General features: G+C 59.6%; 1 protein-coding gene across 1 annotated transcript in view; it reads left to right on the forward strand.

Moving 5' to 3' along the window:
* Positions 1-23,001, forward strand: part of NCOR2 (nuclear receptor corepressor 2) — a 223,225-nt gene that overhangs the window by 150,095 nt on the left and 50,129 nt on the right. Inside the window, exons 12-16 of the mRNA XM_040577005.1 lie at positions 1,942-2,120; positions 4,908-4,962; positions 6,928-7,026; positions 20,428-20,552; positions 21,456-21,628. Of these exons, the coding sequence (XP_040432939.1) occupies positions 1,942-2,120; positions 4,908-4,962; positions 6,928-7,026; positions 20,428-20,552; positions 21,456-21,628 (631 nt within the window). The remainder of the gene's footprint in view (positions 1-1,941; positions 2,121-4,907; positions 4,963-6,927; positions 7,027-20,427; positions 20,553-21,455; positions 21,629-23,001) is intronic.

The raw sequence follows: 23,001 nt of genomic DNA on the forward strand, positions 1-23,001 counted from the left end.
GCTCTTGTCCAGGGAGGCCAGGAGGAGTAGCACCAAGCCCCATGGTGAATTCAGATGCCAAATCCCACCAGCTCCAGGTCAGGCTGAGGGTGGGCGGGCTTCCCTGGTAGCTGGTGGCCAGTAGGTAGGAGTTAGTGGTGTGTGACTGCCTCTAGGGACATCGGACCCTAAGCGCCCCACAAACACCTTACTGCCGTTGGTTCCACCTGCAGGTGGAGGTAGGAAGCGAAGGGAGCCGGTGCCCTGGCTGAGGGGCAGAGGGGTTTTTCTGTTTCCTTGTGTTTTGAATGGGCTGTGCAGCCTGACACAGGGGAATCCTATGGAATGAATGGTTTGTACGTGAGCCAGTTGGCCCACATCTTCTGGGAGTGCTCCATTCATCTTGAAACATCCCCGTGACCTTGGCTTCGTTTGGATCTGGTTTCACAAGGGTTCCACTCACTTGGCACGGAGGCGAGCTGCAGTGAATGGCTTCGCGCTTGGGAGGGGAGAGCAGCCATTGCCCAGCAATAGCTGAGATGTTTGCTGCCTGTGCACGGCGCTGGGCTGCAGGCAGCTTGCTGTTAGCAAGTGAAGGCAACCACATGGAAGGCGTGGGGCTGAGGAGCAGAGGGAGGTGTCTGTAGTGGAGGTGGCCAAGGGGAGTGTTGCGTGGCTGCCTTTGGCCTCCCGCACAGCGCATGCTGCTAAATTCCACTAAGCCCAGAGGCTCCGCTTTGCTTTGCTCAGAGGAGGCTTTAAGAGCCTCCATCAGGCTCCAGCCCTTCCTGGGACTGAGGGAAGCCGGGAGGCTGGAGCCAGGGGGCAGCTTGCTGGGAGGTTGGGCAGTGTTCTGCAAGGAACCAGCATCTCGCTGTGAATTAACGTAACTGCTTTTGGGACCTGGCCTTCCCAGGTCAACGGCTGGGATTTATGTCACCAGTGCCATCCCGGGTGGCAGGGAGGACTCAGGGTTACGGTGCTGAGAGCAAACAGAAGAGGGTGACGAGAGTGTCCCGTCGTCCCCACATCGGGGATTTGTGCTGAAGGACCACGGGCAGCCCAGCTGGAGGGGCAGGGCCAGCGTTCAGGTAGGGGACAGCACAAGTGAGACGTCATTTGGCCACCGTGTTGGGAATAGCTGAGGAAACCAGTGTGCCCAGTCTGCGCCGGCCTGGCCTGCAGCCTGGGCCCTGGATGGGCTTAGTGCTTGAGCTGGATGGAGCACGGGTGTCAGGTTGTGTCCCAGGGTGTGCTGCTAGCAGGGAAGAAAGGAATCGCAGCCCCGTCACAGTGACATCCGATCTGCTCACGTGGCAGAAGGTGGCCGGGTGGTAGGAGAGCAGCTGCACAGCTGGCAGGAGAGGGGTGTGAGCTCACGAGGGATTGATGCTGTCAGTGATGGGAACCTGGCCCCCGGGAGCAACCCAGAGCACGTGGAAACGAAGCTTTGGGGGTCTGGGGTAGCTCAGAGGCACTTCAGGTTGAACGGAGGGAGGAAAGGCAGAGACTGTGCTGGGAGGCATCCTGTGGGGTTTCCTGTGGGTCAGAAAAGGTCTCCCTCTGCGCACCCTTCAGAAGGCTTTGCAGAGCTGACCCTCTGACCGGGCAGCTCAGAGGGGACTGAACCTCCACGTGGCCGTGGCTGTGATGTCTGGTCCCTGTGCCACTGCTGCTTTGACTTGTCTCTCGTTGCGGATAGGAGCTGTTTTCCTTAAGCCAGGCATTTCCACCCCGTATCTTAAAGCCTTTAATTTCAAAAAGAAAGATTAATTGCTTCCTGGCTGATGGCAATAGCCTCTTTCAGCGTTTAATTTACAATTACTCCAGCACTAAAGCTGCCCAGTGCTTGCTTTTCAGTTCTCCTGTTCCTCCGCCTGTCCTTCCCTCTCGAACATCTGTCCCCTGCGGTCCCCGCGGGCCCGCGGTGCTGACCGGCTGTTCTCTCTGCTTTCCCCCAAGAACCTGGAGAAGCAGATGCGCCAGCTCGCCGTCATCCCGCCCATGCTCTATGACGCCGACCAGCAGCGCATGAAATTCATCAACATGAACGGCCTCATGGACGACCCCATGAAGGTCTACAAGGACCGGCAGGTGATGAACATGTGGAGCGAACAGGAGAAGGAGACCTTCCGCGAAAAGTGAGTGCAGCCCGCAGACATCTCTGTGTAGCCCTTGGGAACCGCGGGATGTGACCTGCCTGCTGCCTTTGGCCACGGCCCCAGCCTGCTGAGGCAGCGTGTGGTGGTTGCAGAGAGCAGCCCCGGCACGGGTGCCCTGGGTGAGTTCCCCGAGGACTTGTCTCGCACCCGGGACTCGGTGTGCAGACAGAAGCTCGTGCTGTGGTGCAGCCTCTGTCGCTGTGTTCGCCTTGGGCCTGGGGGCAGGGCGATGCAGGTGGGCAGAAACCTATCCATCAGGCCTTTGCATACGTTTGGTGTGTTCGTGCCCTTGTGATTTCGCTCTGCCTGCTCCCTTGCAGAGATCTGGGAAGCTGCCGCTCCCGGCAGGGAGAAGGCCCAAAGTTTTTCTGTTTTCGCTCCCCCTGTTGTATCAGCCAGTTCAGGTTCAGAGCCAGTGAAACTCAGAGCTGCGTGCAGCGTGATATTTTTGGATTACCTGCATGTCCGGGGGGATTCTCGGGGCTGCCAACATCAAACAAAGCCGTGCAGCCCACTCAGGTTACAGCCTCCATCCGGTGCTTTCCCTCAGCACCGTCCCGCTGCCTGTAGGATTTGCCACCAGCTGCTGTTTCCATGGCTGCATTCCCACACCAGACAGAGCAAACTCTGTCTGCATTGTTTTCTCCTGTTTGCAAGCAGTGCTTGAGAACAGCTTGGCTCTAACGACTGGGATCGCTTTGGGGACTTCTGATCCCAGGGTACCACTGCGCTGCCAGCCGAGCGTGGGTCCCAGCTCAGCCTCACGTCCAGCCTCCCCCTCACCTCGTACCCCAGTGGGGACCCCGGTGCTGGTTGCACAGTGGACCGGAGTGTACTGGGTGCCCCCGACGTGCCATGGGTGTCCTTAAAAACCGAGCTGGAGTTCAGCCTGCAGCAGGATGAGCTCTGCAGGACACACGGAGCAGGCACTTCCCCGGGAGGTTGCAGCGTGTTAGGTGTGGCGGGGAGGCTGCGTGTTTGGGCACAGCTCTGATCACGAGGTGGTGGTGGCCATTAGGTGTATAATTTAGATGATCCACAGCACCCAGCAAGAGCCCAGGAAGCCACCCAGGTGAACGAGGGGAGCACCGACACCGAAAGCCACTCTGTGCCGGAAAGTCTCCTTCCCTTCCCTTCCCCTGCCTGCGACAGCCCCTGCTTGCAGCCGAAATAAGTCATTGTCGGGACGGACCAAAAATGAACAAAACAAGGAAAACAGCTCCAAGCCTATTGTAGAGGAGAACCCTCATTGCTAATTAGCCTTAAAATGTGACACTCCAAACAGCAAGGCTTGCACGCAAATGACGCAAAGGCTAATTACTCGCTCTTTAATGGAGGGGCCATGCCTGGCTAATGGGGCTGGAAGGATCCACACCCAGCTCTTGCGTCCTGCTGTGCACGGTGGTTTCTGTGTCATCGCTGTGGGTGATGCGGAGCTCAAGGCATGAATACAGAAGGGTTTTGGGGCTCTCACAAAACTCATTCGCGGAGATTGGTACGTAGGAGCTGTAAGCAAGGCCCAAGGAGGACTGCCTCGGTGCCCTCCCTGATCCCAGTGCGCGGAGAGCTGAGCTACCTTGGGTGCTGCAGTGCTGGCCCAGGTTTTTGGGGTGAACGTGGGTTGTGCTCTCCGTGATGGTGGCTCAGAGGCAGCATTCTCAGCTTGTGAAAACCTAGCGTGGCCTTTTGTTCAGCCCTGGTCACAGGGGCTCTCGGAAAAAGCAGCTAGGCATTGCAAGGCCTGCAAGCTCCAGCTCTGAACCCATTTTAGCCATCAAAACTTAACCATGGGGAAGATTCTGGTCTGATTTGCTGCTGGGCAGCATTTCAGATCTTCCTGTAAGCAAGTCACTGGCCTGATCCCAGGCGGACCATGGTTTTCCAGAAGAGCAGCAGCAGTGGCTGTGGGACCCCTTAACCCAACCCCTTAACCCAGCCCAGCACAGAGGCCCCATGGTGTTGGACACTGTGAGAGTGCAGCTTCCTTCCCTCGTCATGGGGACACAGCCTGGCCTGGCAAAAAACCACAGGATTGCCCTCCGAGTTGCCCTCTGATCTGTGTTATTGTCATGGTTAACGTGGCCATGAAAACCCCATCCCCTGAGCAGCCCCTGGTTTGTGCCACACACAGCACCACACGTAGGATCTGTGGGGTGATCCCAGTCTGCCTGAGCAGCCCAGGTCTTTTTTTTTTTTTTCTTTTTCCTAGCATTTCTGGTTTCTTCTTTTTCATCCACATACTTATTTAGTCACATGTCTTGGGGGATCTCCCATGGGTGTCTGTGTTATATTTGGATAAGTTTTGCCCTTCAAAACACTTGATGAAAGAAAGGCTGCAGCTGGACGTGGGACAGAGTCTGGAGTCCCCGTTAAGAATCCCGCTCCCATGGCTGCCCTCCACGCTCCCACGTCCCCCCCACTCCTCATTGTCACCCACGAAAGCCTCGCGCTGGCTGCTGCAGAGATTAGGTCCCCCTCTTACGGTGAGCAGGCTCTCGCAGCACCCCCAAAGCAGATGGGGAGATGGGGTCCTGCATCAGGAAGGGTGCTGGTGTGTGGGTGACTGCCTGGTGGAGCCCCAGCTCCATTGGGCTAAAGTTAAAGTTCCCATCTTTCTGGGAAGCTGAGCAGCAGGCAAATATTTTCTTAAACCTGCAGGTCCCCCAAGGAGCTGGTCTCGCTGCTCCAGGCGCACAGGGCAAGGCCGCCCATGGGCAGGGGGTTGGGGCTGGCGCTCGCACTAATCCTGTCCCTCTGCTCCCGCAGGTTCATGCAGCACCCGAAGAACTTCGGCCTTATCGCCTCCTTTCTGGACAGGAAGGTAAGCCTCTCTGCGCGGCTTTAACCTTCTTCGCACTGCCTCTTCTCAGTCACACCTCCTTCGGTGCTGGAGCAGGCAGCGGAGATCCTTGGCCCCTCGGTGGCACTGGCTCAGGGCCCTGGGGGTCCCCTCTTCGCCCCGGGGAGGGATCCCGAGGGTGGGGTGAGTCCCAGTTCACCCAGCACTTCGGACTGGCGTTGTGTATGCCTGTGGTGTTTAGGAATGGTTTGAGGGCGGGAGGGCCTGAACTTTCCCAAGGCTCTGCACTGTGCTGCTCGGACTCTTCCTTTTTGCTGTTAATTGGGCTGATGGAAGAAAGGTTTGGAGAAGATCTGAAGGAAGAGCACGGCTCTGCTCCTGTTCTGAGCGAGGCCAGGTACCTGCTATAGGACAGGCCATACGGGCAAATCCTGGACAGACCCAGCCTGGAAGGACAGATGGGCCAGGTGCTCTCCTGAGCAAGCAGCCCTTGTCTTCCCTGGTTCTTGTGGTCACTCGTGTCCTTTGCCCATCTCACGCCGTGTTTCATCCTCCCAGCATCTGCTGCGTTGGGGGGAGCCCTCTGCTTTCAGGGGGCTGGGCCCAGTGGCCTGCGAGGTCCTTTCCAGCTTAAACTGCTCTCTGATCCTGCATGAATCAGGCTGGGGAGATCATTTGTAAGAGCTCAACTTCCCTGTCCAAAGCAGCAAGCAAGCCGTGCGGCAGCAGCAACCTTCTGTTGCCATTCATGCTGTAAGACACCAGGCTCTTTTCAGCCTCTCTCCCTTGTTAAAGCCGAAAGTGGTGAGACTTGGATGATGCTCACAATCCAGTCTGTGTTCCAAGCTGTAAAATGTCTTCTAATTTTATTTGTACTCGTTTGTAAATCAGGCTGTAATTATGATACAGAACACATCCATTATCCCGTTGGAGAGAGATGCAAAGTATGGCTCAATGTAATGAATTAATAGATTTTTAAATTGCATTAAAAAAAAAAAGTGATCTTAGCCCTTGGAACAGATGACTGTAAGTTTTTGTGTTTGTGTGTGTGTGTGTGTGTAATCAGGGCTAGATTAGAAAGAGATCCAATTAACGCTTTAAAAGTTACAATCTGTTGTTGCACATGGTTCCACTCTTTGTATAGGGATGGGGAAAGTGCAGCCCCGTGCAGCCTGGACCTCTCCTGCAGGGGCGGGCTGGGAGCGCTCGGCAGCACCCCGTGCCTGGGCACTTGCAGGTGCGGGGTCTGTGGGGTTATTTCTGTTCGTACACCCCGCCGAGCCCCCCTGTGCGGGTACAGTTCAGGTGCCCACGTCGGTAAGGGAAGGAATTGGCACAGGAATTTTGTCCAGCTCCGTGCTGCTGACCAGGAGCAGAGCCGCGTCCCAGCTGCTTGTTTCCCGACGCAGGACCCGAGCTGGCCGTGGGACCCGGGGCTCGGCTGGCAGCTCGGGAGCGTGGGGCGTCCGCGAGGAGGCCGGGCGCGCTCCAGCCAGCGAGCTCGGTGGCTGGAAGTAATGCTGGCTGACAGCCGCGTGGCAGGTTGTGCGGGGCATAACCACAACAGAGGGTGACAGGCAGCTCTCCTTGTTCTGTTTTTAGTTGCCACAGTCATCTGGGGTCAGCCCTGCCCCCTGCCCCGGGGTGGCCCCGCGCTCTGCCTCGCACACAGGGTGCTCATTGTTCTGCATCCCCATCTCCGAGCCGGCACGCTTGTGGGAAGGGCCCCGCTTTGTCACTTGGAAGTGCCCTTTTTTACCAGGGCGATGTGCTTCGTCCCCCTCTTCCAGCGGGCAGAGCCCACACCAGCATCCCAAAAGGGCTTCCCTAGGGTCCTAGAGGGAAGCCTGCTGTGGCTGCAGAGCCTCAGGGGTGGCAGGGGGTCTGGCAGCTGCAGGGTCTGAACGCTGCCACTCCTGAAGGTCTGCGCCCCCGCAGCGCGAGGGGCCAGGTCCTTCTGCGCCCTGACTCCCCGTGTCGTTGCAGACGGTGGCGGACTGCGTCCTGTATTACTACCTGACCAAGAAGAATGAGAATTACAAGAACCTCGTGAGAAGGAATTACCGGCGGCGGGGCAAGAGCCAGGTAAGAGCCGGAGGGAAAAGTGCATGGAAACGTTGTCTCTGCTGCAGCTTCTCGGTGGCACTTTATGGCTGAGCATCCCCACCCCGCCCCGTAAATGGTTACAGGCTGCGGCGGGGCCGTGATTTTGCTCTGTGTAAGCTTTTCAGAACATGCTGTTTTTCTGTCGGTTGATGTCTGTCCGTCCCCATGCCAAGGTCACGGTAGTTTTAAAAAGCAAACCCTTGAAAAAAGGGGTTGGAGCGAATGCAGAAAAACTGGCCACGCGTCAGGAGTCACCCGGGGTGGCCTGTGCAGCCTGCCCGGAGGAGATGTCGGTCCTGCCTGAGAACCGAGCTGTTTCCCTCTGCCCTCCACAGCTGGCATGCCAGCGGGACGGTGCTGGGCTGTGTGCTGGGCAGGGGTGCTCCTGCCTGGCAGGGACTGCCCGAGGTTCTTCTGCCGGCATTGGGATGGGAGGGGAATGGCTTCGGTGACTTCTGGCCACTGAGCCAGGGGTCTGTAAAGCCTTCTGAAATGCCTGAGGGTGTCTGACATCCCTTGGGGGCTGGCAGGTTTGGTGCTGAAGCTAGAGGAGACCCTTAACGCATTTGGCATGCCAGCTGAGGGCCAGGCAGGTCCCTCAGATACAGCACGAGGTGCCTGGGGGTAGGTGATGGATCAGCCCATGGAGTTACGTGGCCTAGATGTGAAACGAGACGTGACCTTGGCAGTGTTGCTGCTGATACCAAGGTGCCAAGATAAGTGCTAAGAGCAGGAACCCTATCCCAGCAGATGCTCGCAGACAGAGGGAGATCCCGTGGTGAGCCCCCAGGTTGGTGAAGTCAACGATGATCCATGGAGTGAGGAGAGTGAGGTGATGGCACAGGGAATCTCTCTGGAAAACGTGGGGATAGGAATGGAAAAACTGGCCTGTCCCATACCACCGCTGACATCAGCAGCTCCTCGTGCTGCATGGCCATAAAAAGCAGCACTTGGGTCTAGATGCTGATTGGGAGGCAGATAGGTAGCCTTGCTCCAATTTGATTTCTGCAGCATTAAGACATCAGAATAGTTCGCACATGACGAATGTCATGGACGGGGCCCAATTTTCCCTTCTTTTTTTCAGAGACATTAGAGATGGATAAAACCCTATTAGATTATCCAGTCCCTCTCCCAGCAAACACAGGGTGGTTCCCTCCAGTACATTTTTATAGTGTTTACCATGGTCTGTTTTGTTAGATCACAGCAACTAGAACATGAGGCCACATTTGTTTCTTGTTAGCAGTGGAGACATTTAGCACAGCTCATTCTGGCTTCGATGTTAAGTTGAGCAAGTAACAAGTGTGGAGGGAGAGAGGCAATCTGCCGCCCTGCTCTGCACGAGCCCTGTGGCCACGGACCCGCCGGTCCTGCGCTCAGCAGGTACTGCTTGTATTTTGCCTTTTAGAAGAACCCAAAGTAGCCCTGGCCGCAGAATTTCCTGGGATGCTTCCCCTTGCTTGTGAGTCTGGTCCAACGGGGGCGGTGGAGGTCGTGCGCTGCCATTTGGAGCCTCGTTGAGGGGCCGGCCTGTGGAAACGGGGACTTGCTGCATCAGCCGTAACAGAAGGCAGGCCTGCTTTAGCAATTCGGGGACAGAAATATTTGTAAATCATTAAGAGGCAGCAACTGCTGGGCCCCGAGGTGAGCTGATTGCAGTGTTGGTGGAGCAGAGCTCGACCAGAACGTCGCTGCTTTTGAAGGAGAAGTCACCCTGCACCTCAGCCTCGTGTCCCCTCCCGGCCTTCCTGTCGGGTCCCTCCACACCATGCCACTTCAGCCATTCGTGGGGCCGTCTGCTGAGCTGGACGGCGAGGGCCTAATCCCAGCTAAAAAATAATTTCCTTTTTTCCTGGATTATCATTAACCCCATGCACCTCACCCTGCTGCCCGCGTGGCCTCCCGAAGAGCCGGGGCTGTGCGCTGAGGGACAGGGCGGGGAGCAGGGACACCGGGCTGATGGTGACCGGAGAAGGGCAGCAGGGCTCGGGGCTGCAAGGGGGGACAGCACGGGGACAGGCAACCCGTAAAAGGGACAAGGAGGGCTTGGGGCTGCTGGACATCTGCGACGCTGGGAGGCGTCGTGCCTTGTTCCCAGCGCTGCACGTGCTCTGGGCTCTGACCTGGTCGGTCCTGCTGGTGAGGGTTAAAGTGGTTAAACGCCAGAGGTGGGATTTTGTGGGTTTAGTGCAGGGGAGGGAGGGAGGGAGATGTGTGCTTTGTCGGGTGAGAGGAGCGGCTCAGGTCCGACACAGAGTGCTTCTCCAGTGGCCCTGCGCTGTCGTCTCGCTCCTTTTCTCACGGAGAGCTTGGTGGTCTTATTTGCTGTTGGAGGCTGCGGGGAGCTTGAGAGAAAAACAGGGATAATTGCAAGTAGAAATAAAGCTACTCTGGTATCAGGATTATCATTGTGGCCTACTTATTAAAAATACATTAAAAAACAAGGATCCCATTGCTCCCTGGCTGATGGTCCCCTGGCAAAGGATATTCCTCATAAAGCTGCTACTTATTGCTCAAATTCTCCTGCCAAGAGCAGGGACTTCACATGATTCTGCTTCCAGTTTGTCATAAAAACAAGCAGGCTCCCGGTCCAAGGCGCGGCGCATGCTCCCGGCGCTGCCTCCCCTTGAGCGAATGAATGAAAGGCGCACGCATCCGAGGCATCGTTATGCACAGCGCTCAGGCTGCCGAGCTGAGGATCCTTTCTAAAATAATCCTCCGCATTCGGGTAGGAAAAATGTCATTTAACCCTGAAAGGAGGGAATCAGTGCTAGAAGTAATCGCTTCCAAGCGTGTAATTTCTCATTGAAGGGGAAAAAAAAAAAAAAAAAGTTTGAGTCATGGTAAAAACGATCTGATCCAATCCTCAATGTGCAGTAATAAGCATAAATTTGCATGATCGTGTAACGAAAGCTGCGCAGCGCTACCCCTTGTGTTGGATGTGTTTCCTGGGGGGGCTGTGGCAGTCGCTCCTTAGGGTATTTCAGAGAGCATCTCTTGGTTAATGCCCCTAATCCTGTGCAGGGAGCGGGGCACCGATACCGAAACTCAGCAACTATCACCATGTGCTGCGCTGGTCGGGCAAGCTGTTCAGCCCGGCTGCAGTAGCACAACGTTGTGCCGAAACCGAGCTGGAAGAAGAGTGTCTGTTTCACCGCAATGATCCCGTGCGGGGCTTTGATTCCAGAATAAATCCATGCCGAGTTTCGGAGCAGCGCGCCCGCGTGATGGAGCAGGACGCGGCGGTCGCGTTCCCCGCGCGGTGCTGGTGGGTTCCCGGGACTGAAGCCACCCGTCCCCGCGCGGTGCCGGGGGTGACTCAGGGCCGGGTGAAGTCATGCGTGGCGGCGGGAGGACGCGGGCCCTGGCAGCCCCGCGGGACGTGCCGTCAGACAGCGCTCACGTATTCCACGGCGAGCGGGACGTCACCCGGCCGGTAACGCTGACGCTTTCGAGGATTCGCCCGGCGGTGCTTCTGGAGCAGGATCCCACCCGAGGGGCCGGACCCCCACGCGGCCCCCCGGCTCCACCGGCGGCACGGCAGCTCCTGTGCCCCGCAGCGTGAGCGGCCGGGCAGCGACGCGCTCCCCTGCCGGGGCTGACAGCTTTCCCAGCCCCCCCCCCCCACCTTCTTCCGTGCCCCCTGCCAAAAGCCAAATCGAATTATCTGTACCGACGGCTGGCCCGCCCTCCCCCAAACGCAAACCGTTCCCATCCTCACACGCTGGTGAGGATAAACAGCCCGAGCCCGGGTTTTTATAAACAAGCCGTTCAGTTTTTTAGGGTAAACACGGTGCGTGGCGGCGCGGCTTGCCGTGCTGGCAGAGGCTCAGCCTGCCAGGCGGGCGCTCGGGGCCTCAGCGTGGCTCCGCAGGATCCGGCCCTGGGGCCCCGCGCTGCAGACGGGGCTCGTCCTGCTGCCTCCTCTTCTCCCTGTGCCAGGAGCGGGTCTGGAGCTCAGCGAACTGCCTCACAGGCTGTAAATTGCGCTCGGACCCTCGCTCCGTTAACCGCACCGGCTAACGAGTTGACTGATGGGTATTTATTTCTGGGAAGCATTCGATTTTCATCAGTCCGGGGAGCAGTTCCGTGTTAACGCCAACGGGTCTGACAAGTTCTCTTTCAGACCAGCGGAGAGATTTGTCATAAAATGCTGCTTTAATAATGCAGCGCGTCACACAGAGACATGCCTGGATGTGACCAGTAAACTTTATGCCACAAATACCGATAAATTATCCTGCGGGCGTTTAAGTGTGTGCCGGCTCCAGCACTGCCTTTAAGCAGCACCGGGATGATCAGAGCAGCAGCAGGGCTGCGGGCTTGTGGCTGCAACGTGCCCCGTAAAAGAGCAGTGTGTAGGGCTGGGATTTCGGTGCTGGGGTACGGTTTCACACCGTGCTGCTGGGATGCTGCGGTGAGGCTGCGCAGCCCCGTTCTCTGCCCCGTCCAGCACCGTGCACGCTCTGATTCAGGCCGCTTGGGCACAACCCAAATTTCTTTTCCTTCAGGGGCTGATTTCTCAGGCGCCGGCTGCGGGAGGTGCGGAGCAGAGCCTGCAGGCACCCTGCCGCTGCGCCCCTGGGACCCCCCATTTGCTTCTGAGCCTGAGCGGGGCACCGGGATTTTGGCAGCCGTGTGGACTTCGGGCTCTCCCACCGTTTTAGGAACCACATCTGTGTTAACAACCCCCAGACCTTGTTGATTTGGGATTTTTGGAGGGGATTGAATTTGGCTCGGTTTCCGGACAGGTTTGCAGTCTGACAGCACTGCTGGTGGCCAAGGAGGGCTGGAAAATTCCCCAGGCCTGGCTGGGGGGGAAGGACCCATGAGAAGACGTTGAACCTGGATGGATGCCATGGTCCTGGTCCTGGCTGAGCTGTGGTCTTGGGGAGAGAAGCGTCTTGCAGAGCATTTAACACCTTGGGAGCTCGTGTGTGCTGCCAGGTGCAGGTGCTCACATTTTAAATCCACATCTCCTCGTAGCCAAAATAAACCCAAACAAGACCACCTAACCTCCAGAAACCTCAGATGTGCTCCAAAACCTCGTGCTCCAAAAATCAGTCCTGTAGCAAAGGCAAGGGTCATGCCGGAGGACACTTGGAAGTGGTGGAGCCCTGCAAAACAGCCGGTTTTTGTTAAGGAAAGTGGTTGGTTCTGGGAGAACAGCCTGTCCCTCGTGCTCTCCCTACAGCTCGGTGCGTTGGAGGTGCAGGCAAGGGCTCGGGGCTTTGTCTGGGGTCTGATGCCCATCGTGTGCTTCTTCTGAGCAGTGTACGTGCAGCGGAGGTAGGCACGGTGTGAGACGTGGCTGTGTTCAGGCTGGTGCTGTTCCTGTAACCCTCCGACAGTGCCTGCACGATGCTGCAGGCCATGGCAGCAGGACAGTGGTGAAGATCCTTCCCGTCTGGGCTCCTGATGCTCCCAGACCCCATCCCTGGTCACACCCCGGAAGGTGTCGTGTCCCCGGTAGAGCCAGCCGCAGCCTTCCCACCGCCCTGCCACCCCTCCAGACAGCGCGGTCGGGCCAACACAATGGAAACTCGCATTCCTGGAATCCCAGCTGCAGTTTTGGGGGTGATTACACCAGAACTACGTGGCCATATTTGGGAAAAGAACCCAAGGACGTGGTGCTGCGGGAGGATCCCTGCTTGGGTCCCGGACCCCGCGGCAGCCTCGCAGGCTGTGCCGGGACGGTGGCGATACCGCGGGGATGCGGCCACTCCACCCTGGTGGCACCGGCACGGGCTGCCCGCAGACCAGCCGTTGATGAACCGCGTAGCCACGATGTCCTGGCTGTTCCGTGCAGCTTAATTACATCTCGGTGAGAATAAAATAGCTGCGTAGGAGCCACGTGAAGCCCCACGCCGGCTCACCCCGCGCTCGGACTGGTGTTTCTGCGGCAGCAGGTCCATGCCGCCCCTGGGCGAGTGCCCCACGGCGCCTGCGCTCACGTGAGTAGTCCTGGGTGCTGCAGGGGGCCGGGAGCTGCCGAGCTGCCTGGGGAACGCAGCGTCCTCCTCGTGGGTCTCGGATAGGGAACGGATCTGGGGATAAGTTGTTTTATTTACAGTCGGGATCCAGTTTTGACTGGGAACCGTGTGAAGCTTGGAGCCGAAGGGAAATAGGGAGGCAGGTCAGGTCGTGGCTACGGTGCTTTCTGAAACGGGCACAGCTGAAAATCCCGGAGGGCTTTCTTTGCCCCGGTGCGTGCGCGTGGGGCCCAGCAGCCTCTTGCCCAGCCCCTGCCACTGTTTGCACTGCGCTGGGGGGGGGGTCCCTGCGGAGCCGGAAAGCAGCCAGCGGAGAGCTGGAGCCTGGCAGCAGGGCAGAGTGTGGCAAAGCAAACCGCAGAGAAGAGAAAACACGTGTTCCCTGCCTGGGACGGAGCGGGGCTCGTCTTCACCACTTCCAAATGTTGTGCTCTCTTCCCCTCGGGTCATTTTCCCTTCGTAAGCAGTCAAATCACTTTTCAAAAAACTCAGCAGTGACCCAGAAAAGAAACATTTCCTCTTATGGAAAAGCCCTCGGTGATTTAAGGAGGGATCGCTCGAGCAGGGTCCTGTAAAATCGCCGCCACACTCGAGCAGGATCCCCGTGCGGTAGGAAGGCCAGGAGGCACGTGCCCGAGAGGCTCCCAGCATGGAGAGCGATGAGCCCACACCCAGGTGCATGGCCCCAGCCCTACTGGTCCCAGTCCTTCATCCGTGCCGTGCCCAGCGCTCTCTGGTGCTGAGCAGTGGTTGCATCCAGCGGAGAAGCAGCACAGATCAAGGGCTGCCCCATGCTCCCTGCTGGGAGCCTTCCTGCTCCCAGCCAAACCGAGCGAGCCCCGCGCTCGCTATCGTTTTCCTTATCAAATCCCAGCTTGGCCCTCTGTTCTCTGACTTGCTTCCACGGCCAACAGCATCAAGCCCAAGCCCGGGCTGTGAGCAATCAAAGCGGAGTAGCCAGCAGACCTCCTTCTTCCCCTCCGTGTTTTGGCAGCGGCTTGTTTTGATTTGTGGTTTCTCCCATGAGCGGAGGGTGCTGCGCGCGGTCGTGAGAAGCCAGGCTCCGCGGCTGTGGGTGGCAGCGAGGACTGAGGCATTCCAGACTGTCAGATCAGAGGCTTTGGGCCTTGGGAGTCGCTTACGTGATGCATATATATATATATATTTATAAGCCCTCCCGCCTGCGCTCTCTATCCAGCCTGTCTGCGAGCTCCCTGCTGGGAGGGCGACGGGAGGTGCTGTTTGTAGCGGCTGTGTGGGACCAAACCTCGGTGGCAGACGGGCTTGAGCCCCTGCTGCGGGGTTGGCAGAGGTGGAAGGATGCTCCGGGGGGGCTCAGGAGCCTGGGCAGCACTCAGTGGGGGCTGGCGAGGGGGCTGGCACTGCGGGTGCTTGGGGCGGTGGCTGTGCCTCGGCAGGGCACTCCAAGGGGTACTGGGTATAGGGAGAGCCTGAAAGCAAGTGGAAGGATGCACGGGGAGGGGGAGAGCGGTAAAGCAAACCCCAAGCGTTCCCGGGCCAGCAAAACATGGGCCTTTTGCCTTCGGCTTGTCTTGAGCTGGTTTTAATTTGCGACTCCCTGATGGCATGCGGTGACCTCGGCCTGAGCCTGCTGCGCAGCCGGGCGCACCAGGAGAGCACCGTAAATGCCGTGAGTCTGAGGTCACCCACGGGAGAAGGGAGGCACCAGCACCCCGTGTGCGGTAGGAGGCACGGCCAAGGGGTCTCAGGTCTGCAGGCGGGGAGGGGGCTCGGGCCCACGTGGCCAGCAGGGCACAGCGTTACCCAAATTCCCCATCGAGGCAGGTTTGGCTGCGGTGTGGGTGGGGAGAGCGTTGGCACACGTCTCCACGCTGCCGCAGAAGGCTCAGAGCGAGCTGGCGGCAATGGCAGGAAAGTCACGGCTGAGTAAAAGTCTCAAAGCTCATCCCTGTGATGCCTAGGATGAGTTTGAGAGGTAAGGTACCAAGATGTCCCATGGGGCAACCCTGGCACGCACACGGCTCCGTGTGTGGCTGGCATTAGGGGTGGCAGTTTGCTTCCTTCTGCTGTGAGGAGCAGGCAGGAGGTGGTGACTTGGGGCACGGTGCTGGAGGTGACGTGATCCGCCTGCCAAATGGCATCCCATGGGCAGCAGATCCAGCCTCAAAACCTGGGGTGAGAGAGAGGAGGCAGCACCTCCAGCCAGCTCTCAAGGCTTGGTGAAGGACTCACGGTGCTGTCACCCAGCCAGTCCCCCACCTGCACATCCACCAGCACACGGCGTGGCCAGACAGGAGGAGCTGGCCAGGAGTGAGCTCATCCATCCCTGGATGGCCATCCCTGTCCCCCTCCCTGGGAGCATGAGGGCTGGGGATGCAGCTGAGCCTTGGTTTGCTCTGCTGGAGCTACAAAGCACGGGGTGAGAAGCACCCCGAGCATCCATGTGGCTTTGGAGGAGAGCGGGTGCCGCGGGTGCCTCGGGCGCAAGGTGCGCGGGGCCAGCAGCGAGCTCCGGGATGCTCTGAGGGCAGCGAGGTGTCTGCGCCTGGCTCTGGCACTGTCCCCAGCCCCTGCCACAGCCCGGCGTGTCTCACCGCGGAGGGGACGGGGAAGGCAGGAGCAGTGGTTCTCCAGAGGCTTGGAAGTTTGGAAAATAAATAGCCCTGCGCCGTAGGTTCGGCTTGGCATCCTCGCAGATTAATCACGCTGGCTGCAGCCAGCACTGAGAGCCCCGGTGACGAGAGCTGTGGTTTATAGATGATGATTCATCGACTCGACTTAGAGCCACCACGTTATTCCAGCAGATTGCAAAATCATAAGAGGAATGTTGTGGTTAGTTTACGGCTTAACTATGCAAATCGTCAGGAAGCCTTCAGAGCTGGAGAACGTAAGGCGCAGCGAGCCCGGATGGCTGGGCGGTGAGCAGGGGCCGGGAGCCGGCGATGGGGCTCTCGGGGACCGGTCGCTCGCGCGATCCCGGGGCCAGAGAGGTGAGCGCCAGGGGGGAGCGAGGGGCTGGGGGGGTGCTGAGCGAGCGATGGGGCGCTCGGGGAGCCGGGGGGGCGCGTTGCGGGTCGGGAAGGCGTTTCTGGCCGGTTTCCCCCGTCTCTGTCCCAGGGCGTCTCCGGCAGAGCTGGGGAGGGAGAAGGTGGGGAGCTGCTTCCCACCTCCTCCTGCCCTCCTGTCCTGCCAGAAGCAGGCAGTGCCTGAGCGGAGGAAGTAAACAGAGTGGGAGGAGCTGCACCTCTTCCTCGCCGTGGCTTTTTCCTTGCCAGACCCAGGGCCTGCGGCGGGGGGGGGGCTGCGGCGAGCGCTGCCGGGACGCGCGGCGAGTTGGTCGCTTCTCGGTGGGGCCAACGCTTCGGTGGCCGGGACCTACCTGCAAGCCGGTGTCCCCGGAAAGCGTGCTTGGGCACGACGTGCCAGTCCGACGGGGGTGGCTGGCTAGGGCGAGCAGATTTCCGCGAGCCAGCCACGCATCGCTCCGAGGAGTTGGGTGGGTGGGTGCGAGCGTGCCACCCTGCCCGCCGCCCCGGCCAGGGGGCGGCTGGAGGCGCACACGCTGCTCCCGGCGGGGCTGGCACCGCTCTGCTCCTCTCCAGCTGCTCCGGGGCCGCTGGGGAATTGGGGTAGAGGTGAGCAGATGTTTGTAATTAGGGAGCAGCTCGTGCCGGAGCACGGCGATCGCTCCGTGAGCGAGGCAGCACGGCTCCGCGGGCTCGCACCCCGGGGCTCGGAGCAGGATCTGCCTCTCGCTCACGCGTCCCGCATACGATTTGTCCCGGGGCCTTTTTAAATAAACAGGATGTGTTGGCAGCAAAAACAAACAGCAGCGATGCTGGGGAGGAAGGGCGGTCCGGCAGCAGGAGAACACTTGACCTGGAAGGGAGGGACGGCCCTGCTCTGCCACAGGCTTCTTCCCAGGCCTCGGGCACATCCCTCAGCCTTCTGCGCGAGGTGGGGAGCGTGGACCTGCTCTGCCTCCTGCACCTGGGGGGTTCAGCCTGGGGGGACAGGACTGTCGCTGGAGGGAGCTTGTCGGAGTGGAGCAGTTTCAGTCCTGGCCCTCTTTTTTTCCAATAAGCGCCAGCCCACCTGCCGGTCCACCTCTAAGTGGGGCAGTGTGAATCAGAAGGAAACATCATCTGGTAATTGGGGAAGCATTTCCTGGCCCGTCACGCTTCGGGATGGCGTCCCGTCCCTTGAATCATCCAGAGCTGGTCCGTGTCCAGAGCTAAGAATAGCCTCCCTGTGCGCCGCGGGGGCAGCCCGGTGCCGGGCAGGGTGGGGGACCGGCCGGCTGGGGGCCGGCTCCCGGCTGTGGCTTCCCTGTGCCCGGCGGCTCCCAGCGCTGTGCTGGGCCGTGCCGGGCTCCGACGCCGTGCGGTGGGAGGTTGGAGGTCGAGCACGTAGCGTCGGTGGGCCTGGGCAGCCGCTCGGGCTGCCGTCGGCCCCGCGAGCCTCTTCGGGGCTGAAGGAGCAAATGCAGCTCCCGGTGGAGCCGGGGGCAGTTTTCCCCAGCGTGGCCTGGGGGTGACAGCGCTGCCTGCTCTGTGCCTTTCGGCCACGCAGGAGAGCGCAGGCCGATGGGAGCCGTCACGCTGCCACGCAGGGCATTGCGCCCACGCAGCATTTCTGCCCTGTGAGATGTCACTCCTGGCATCGGGCACCATGCCCCGGCTGGCCCAGGGCAATCACTAGAGGGCATCCGTGGATTAAAATGCTCCTCTGCGGTGGTAGGAGCGCTGGTTTGGTGTCCCACCACCTTCGGCTTGAAACCTCCGTGGGAGTAAGCCAGGAAATGGGGAAACGCGGTGGGACTGGCAGCCCCGTGGCACACATCCATCCCCTGCAGCCGGGCTGGAGGGCTCGGCAGCTCCCTGGCGGGCTGGAGCTCGGCCGGTGCCATCCTGGGAGGTGCGTGCGTTGGGGCGTGAGCCTCCACGGCTTCTCGTGCCTCTCCCTGCCTCTCGCAGCCCTGTGCCTGCAGGTTGGCGCGGGGAGCTCATTAGCATCGCCGCGATCCCAGCCTGTTACTATGGGGAAGAGCTGCGATGGCTGCTCGGGGTTACAGCCCGCTGCTTCCAGAGAGTGCGGAGACGAGATGAAACGATAAGGGAGCCCCTGCGAGCCTGCTGCTGGGGCAGGGGCTGGTTTAAGGCCGGAGGAATAGGGCCGGCTGCTGGCGGTCGGTGCCTGTAGGGCGCAGGGTTGTGGATGGGCACCTGCCCCTCTGAGCATGATGCTCGTGTCCCTGCTTCTGGGTGGGGACACCTCTTCGGCAGTGCCCTAAGCTTCCTTGCTGTCTTGGTGTGTGTCCCTGGGGGAGGGTGTCCCTGGGGACTTTGTTCGGGCTAGGTGTTGTGGGGCTTAGGACAGGCAAACTGTCCCATGGGTTGGGGAGTGTGTGTGCAGGGGCAGCTCGGTACCGAGGGCTGTTCGTCTTCACCCCATGGAGCTGGTGTCTCAGGGATGCATGGTTCCCTCCACCCCCAGAAGAAAATACTCGCGAAGGAGCGGCAGAAGCACTGCAGAACTGATCTGGGTACCCCTCGCTTGCCAAAGCACTCGGTGAAGGGAAGGAGCGTGGGTGGTGACGGCCGGGGGCCGGGGCAGAGCCTGCCCAAAGCCCCGTGCTCTCCCCACACAGCCCAGCCCTGGGTCACAGGGGCAGGTCCCCGCCGTCCCCTCGTGGCCCTTTTTTCTGGGCTGAACCCGCGCGGGTTCACCGCCGACTCGCGGCGTGACTCACAGGAGTCAGAGAGTTCAGGGCAGCGCTGGGAGCGCGCATGTGACGGGTGCCCCTTGCTCCGCTGCAGCCCGCGTGGGCTTGCCAGCCTCCGAGTCGCAGCGAGGCTTCTGCCGACTGCCCCCGTGCTTCTCTGCAGGTTTTGGGGGCAGCGCCTGGCACGCCAGGTACGGCGCTGGTCTCGGGCGGTTGCTGGGTTCAATCCTTTAAGCCGTGCTCCCTGCACTGGGACCGCCTCCTGCCTTGGGGAAATCCCTGCCCGGGGAGTTTGGTGGCCCCAGGCTCCCAGGAGCCATCCCTGGGCTCTGCACGCCTCAGCAGCCAGCCCGCTCCCAAAGCGCCAGAGATTTATGGGCGCTGGAAGATCCTCAGCACCCGAGTGCTCATCCCGGCCCTCCCGTGCCTTGCACCCCACGGAGTCGCCCCCGGGGCGCAGGTGGGTGCAGCTCGGGCACTGCTGGCGGGGAGGTGCCGCAGGGGCCGGGAGGAGCTGAAAGCCCCTGGGGTTTCAGCTGATGGCACTGTCACGCGCGTGCTTCGAGGACTTGCAGTGAGCTGGGGCCTGGAAGAATTAAGAATCTTTCTCGTTGGAGTGCTCTGAAGCCCTTTTTGACGGCTCCGTGCTTCTAATTTTAGCAGCAGCCCTTTGGGGCTGAGGGTTTAGCTCACGCTGAGCGCGGCTGCTGCGGGGGAAGCCGCAGCTGGAGGCAGCCACGAGCTCGAGCATCGTGGAGCGGGGACAGGCTCCCAGGACGGAGCACACCTCATCAGCACGGCACTTTCCAAACGTCTACATGACAGCTAGGCTACCCGGGATCAGGCTTGTGCTGATAAATCCCCTTTAAGCCAGCTTCCCCCCTCCGTTTCATCGCCGAGCCCTTTCTCGGGGCTGGTGGGAGCGCTGCTGCTTGGGAAGGGGCTGGGTGAGCCGGGTGGATTTACTGGAGCAAGCAGCCCTGCATTAGCCAGGAGCAGGAGGGTTTTAATAAATCATTTCCGTCTCTGATTTTTACTCCTCTATGAAATTCCTCTCGTTTGCTGGTCGCCAGAGGGAAGGGAGGTCAGGGGAACCAGGCCTCCCCAGCATCCTCCTTCCTGCAGCTGTTGAAACAAAATCCAGAAATACTCTAATAGGCACGTCCCTCCCTCCCCCCGTAACACGGCGTGGTCGGTACCAGAGTGCCGGTGGCGGCGTCCGGGTGCTGGTGCACACAGCCCCTGCCGAGGGGGCCGGGCGATGCAGGGCAGCAGGGAGCAGGGGCATCGTCCCTCCTCGGGGACCCGGAGACCATAAAATGTCCCGCAGGACCAGACACTGGGAAAAAGGTTGCAGCGTCTGTGTCGCTGAGCCTTGGGGCGTCTCCGGTGCAGGTCGTGACCGATACAGCTAGCAGCGAGTGCAGCGGGGCTGTCCCGCAGGACCCGGAGCACGGCTGCCACAGTAGGTCCCAACCCCCTCGCCTTGATCTCCCCGTAATGCTCTCGGCCCCCTGGCTGCACCCTGTCCTGCAGACGGGCACCCCGTGGCGGTGCAGCGCTTTTTCCTCTTGGCCGCTGGCCCCCCGGCATTGTTTGGCCTTGTTTGTTTAGGTTGGCCCAGGTGCTGAGGTTTATCTGCCCCGCCGCTGAGGTTTGTTTTATTTTACGTCCCTTGTTTTGCAGCAGCAGCAGCAAATGCCCCGGAGCAGCCAAGAAGAGAAAGATGAAAAAGAGAAAGAAAAGGAGAAGGAGGGAGAGAAAGAGGAAGACAAACAGGAAACAGAAAATGACAAAGAAGAACTGACAAAGTAAGCGAAGCCCTCCCCTCCTGGCTCCCCTCCGCCTGCAGCGAGGGCTGTGCATCTCCCCGGGGTGCTGCTGGGACATGGGGTGGGACACGGCACGGTGCTGGGCTGCCCGATGCGGTGCTGGGCTGCGTGTGCCCATCTCCTCCCACAGGGAGGGAAGGGGAGAGCCTGCTTTCCTCTTTGTCCCTCCCCCCTGCTGCTCCCAAGCTTGGAAAACAGCTCTCTGATGTGCTTTTATTTTTAAACCCGATCAACCCGCAAAGCTGCACTGATCCTCGGGCTTGTTTTGCTGTTGCGAGAACCTCCCAGAGTCGGAGGAGCTCTCGGAGCCCAGCCGAGCGTGGCGCTTCACCTTTAGTGTTATTGATGTCAACATGAGAGCTTCCAGATCAAGGGATTCGGCCGGTTTTATAACCGCGCCTGCCTCCCTGCCTGACACAATCATAACTAACAGGGGAGCATCAGAGCTGCGGCGGGGAAAGGTTGGCACGCAGGCTGCTAGCTATCTGTAATGGGATTAATACTTGCTTTAAAAGAACATCTGGCTTCATTATATCTAGGCTGCTAAGACATTTACCAGCAGGTCCTTTTCAGGAAGATAAATGAGGAGGAGGCAGTGATGAATTTGAATGGCCTGGTATTAAACCTGTCTCTGTCAGGTCTCTGCGTGCACTTGGTGGTGGAGCTACAGCCATCTGCAGAGTGCAAACCCCACCGCAAATAACCCCGCCGCCAAATTAGCCAGGAAAGGGGTCTATGCATGCAAAAAAATACAATAAAATAAAGCAGACTTTCCTCTCCAAAGGACCACTGCAAAAATCCCAAACTTGTGCAGAGGAATACTTGACCTCCAAATCCTCCCGACCCAATGGTGATTTCCTCGCTCCTTGTTTTTTTTTGCAGGGACAAGAACGACGACACGTCCGGGGAAGACAACGACGAGAAGGAAACCGTCACCTCCAAGGGCCGCAAAACCGCCAACAGCCAGGGCAGGCGTAAGGGGCGCATCACCCGCTCCATGGCCAACGAGGCCAACAACGAGGAGGCGGCCGCCCCGCAGCAGAGCGCCGAGCTGGGTGCGTAGCCGCCGGCACCGGGAGCGGGGAGGAGGCGCCGCGGCACGGCTCTCAGGGTGCCTGCCCTGCTCTGCACTAGGAAGGGGTTTTGCCCTGCTCTGCTCCCCGTCCCCAGCTCCCAAAGGAGGGTTTTCCTCGTGCACCCACTTTCCAGGGGCAGCAGGAAGGGTTCTCTTGCCCATTTGTTAACCTGCTCGCCCAGGTGACCCGGAGGCATTTGCGACAACTGTCTTAGCCCAGCGTTAATGTGTTTTAGGACCCTGGAGGGAGGGAAAGTATTGCAAAAGAGAAAAAGGGAAGGCATTGTTTTTAGCAGTGCGTTAGCTGGGCTCGTGCAGGGCTCGTGCGCCTCCTGCACTGGAGGTGTGCTTCCCTCTGCCAGAGGCTCGGGCTTTCAGTGCCCTCAGCTGCCGGGGCTGCTCAGCACCAACGCTGTCCCGCCCTGCTGGGTGCTGGGGCTCCCTGGCTCCCCGCAGTCCTCCTTCCCCTCTCAGTTGTCCAATTTACCTGCGCCCGGCGCTGCTGCAGCCTGCGGGGTCCGTAACCCCATGGCCTTGGGAATCGGGCTCTTCCTTCCTCATCCGTGCCGCTACCCCGGCTGCTGTGAAGGATGTGGTGAGGTGGTGAAGGGTTCATTGCTCAGAAGCCTCCCCACTGGCTGCCTTCGTGCCACGCACCCCAGGTGGCATTTGTTTGGCACACATTGCCCGTGCTCATCCCCAGTGCCCCTGCTCATCTGCCCCATCCGTGGGCTAGGCGCAGAGTTCGGCACGTTCCTGCCCACGGGGCATGGCCGGGCTGTGTGCAGGGCTGCAGGGTGCTGAGCACAGCAGCAAGGGGAACGAGCAGCTGCAGGGCGAGATGGATGAGGCAGAGCATGCTGCCCATAACATGGCACAGCCGCCGGCTCACAGGGACCACGGCCAGCACTTGGCGGAGAGCAGCAGTCGGGGAGAGCTGTCTGGGGGCAGACAGGAATTCACAACATCATCCCCAGACACACCTCGTGTGCATCTGCCTCTGGCATTTGCAGCTCCGGTAGTGGTTACCCTTGGAAACTGCTCATGTATTGACTTGGAGAAGCAAATACATCAAGGAATTTGGCTGATTTTCCGATGTTTTGTACTCTATCAAGTACAAAATTATTGCTGCGCTACCTAAGGCGAAGCAAAAATAAAAGCAGGGTGACTCCTCTCGGTTTCCTTTCTTTGCAGTTTCTTGCTTGTTCTGTTCCATGTGCTATAAATCACTCGGAGGTGTTTCGCCTCCCCGTTCCTCTGCTGACAACTGGCTGAAGCCTTGATTGCGAGCGCTGTTTTCATCCAGGCGATATAAATAGTTCCCGGCGCAACGGAGCCCTGATCTCTGTCTCC

This window comes from Cygnus olor, chromosome 17 (assembly GCF_009769625.2).
Source record: "Cygnus olor isolate bCygOlo1 chromosome 17, bCygOlo1.pri.v2, whole genome shotgun sequence".
In the NCBI taxonomy this organism is placed as follows: Eukaryota; Metazoa; Chordata; class Aves; order Anseriformes; family Anatidae; genus Cygnus; species Cygnus olor.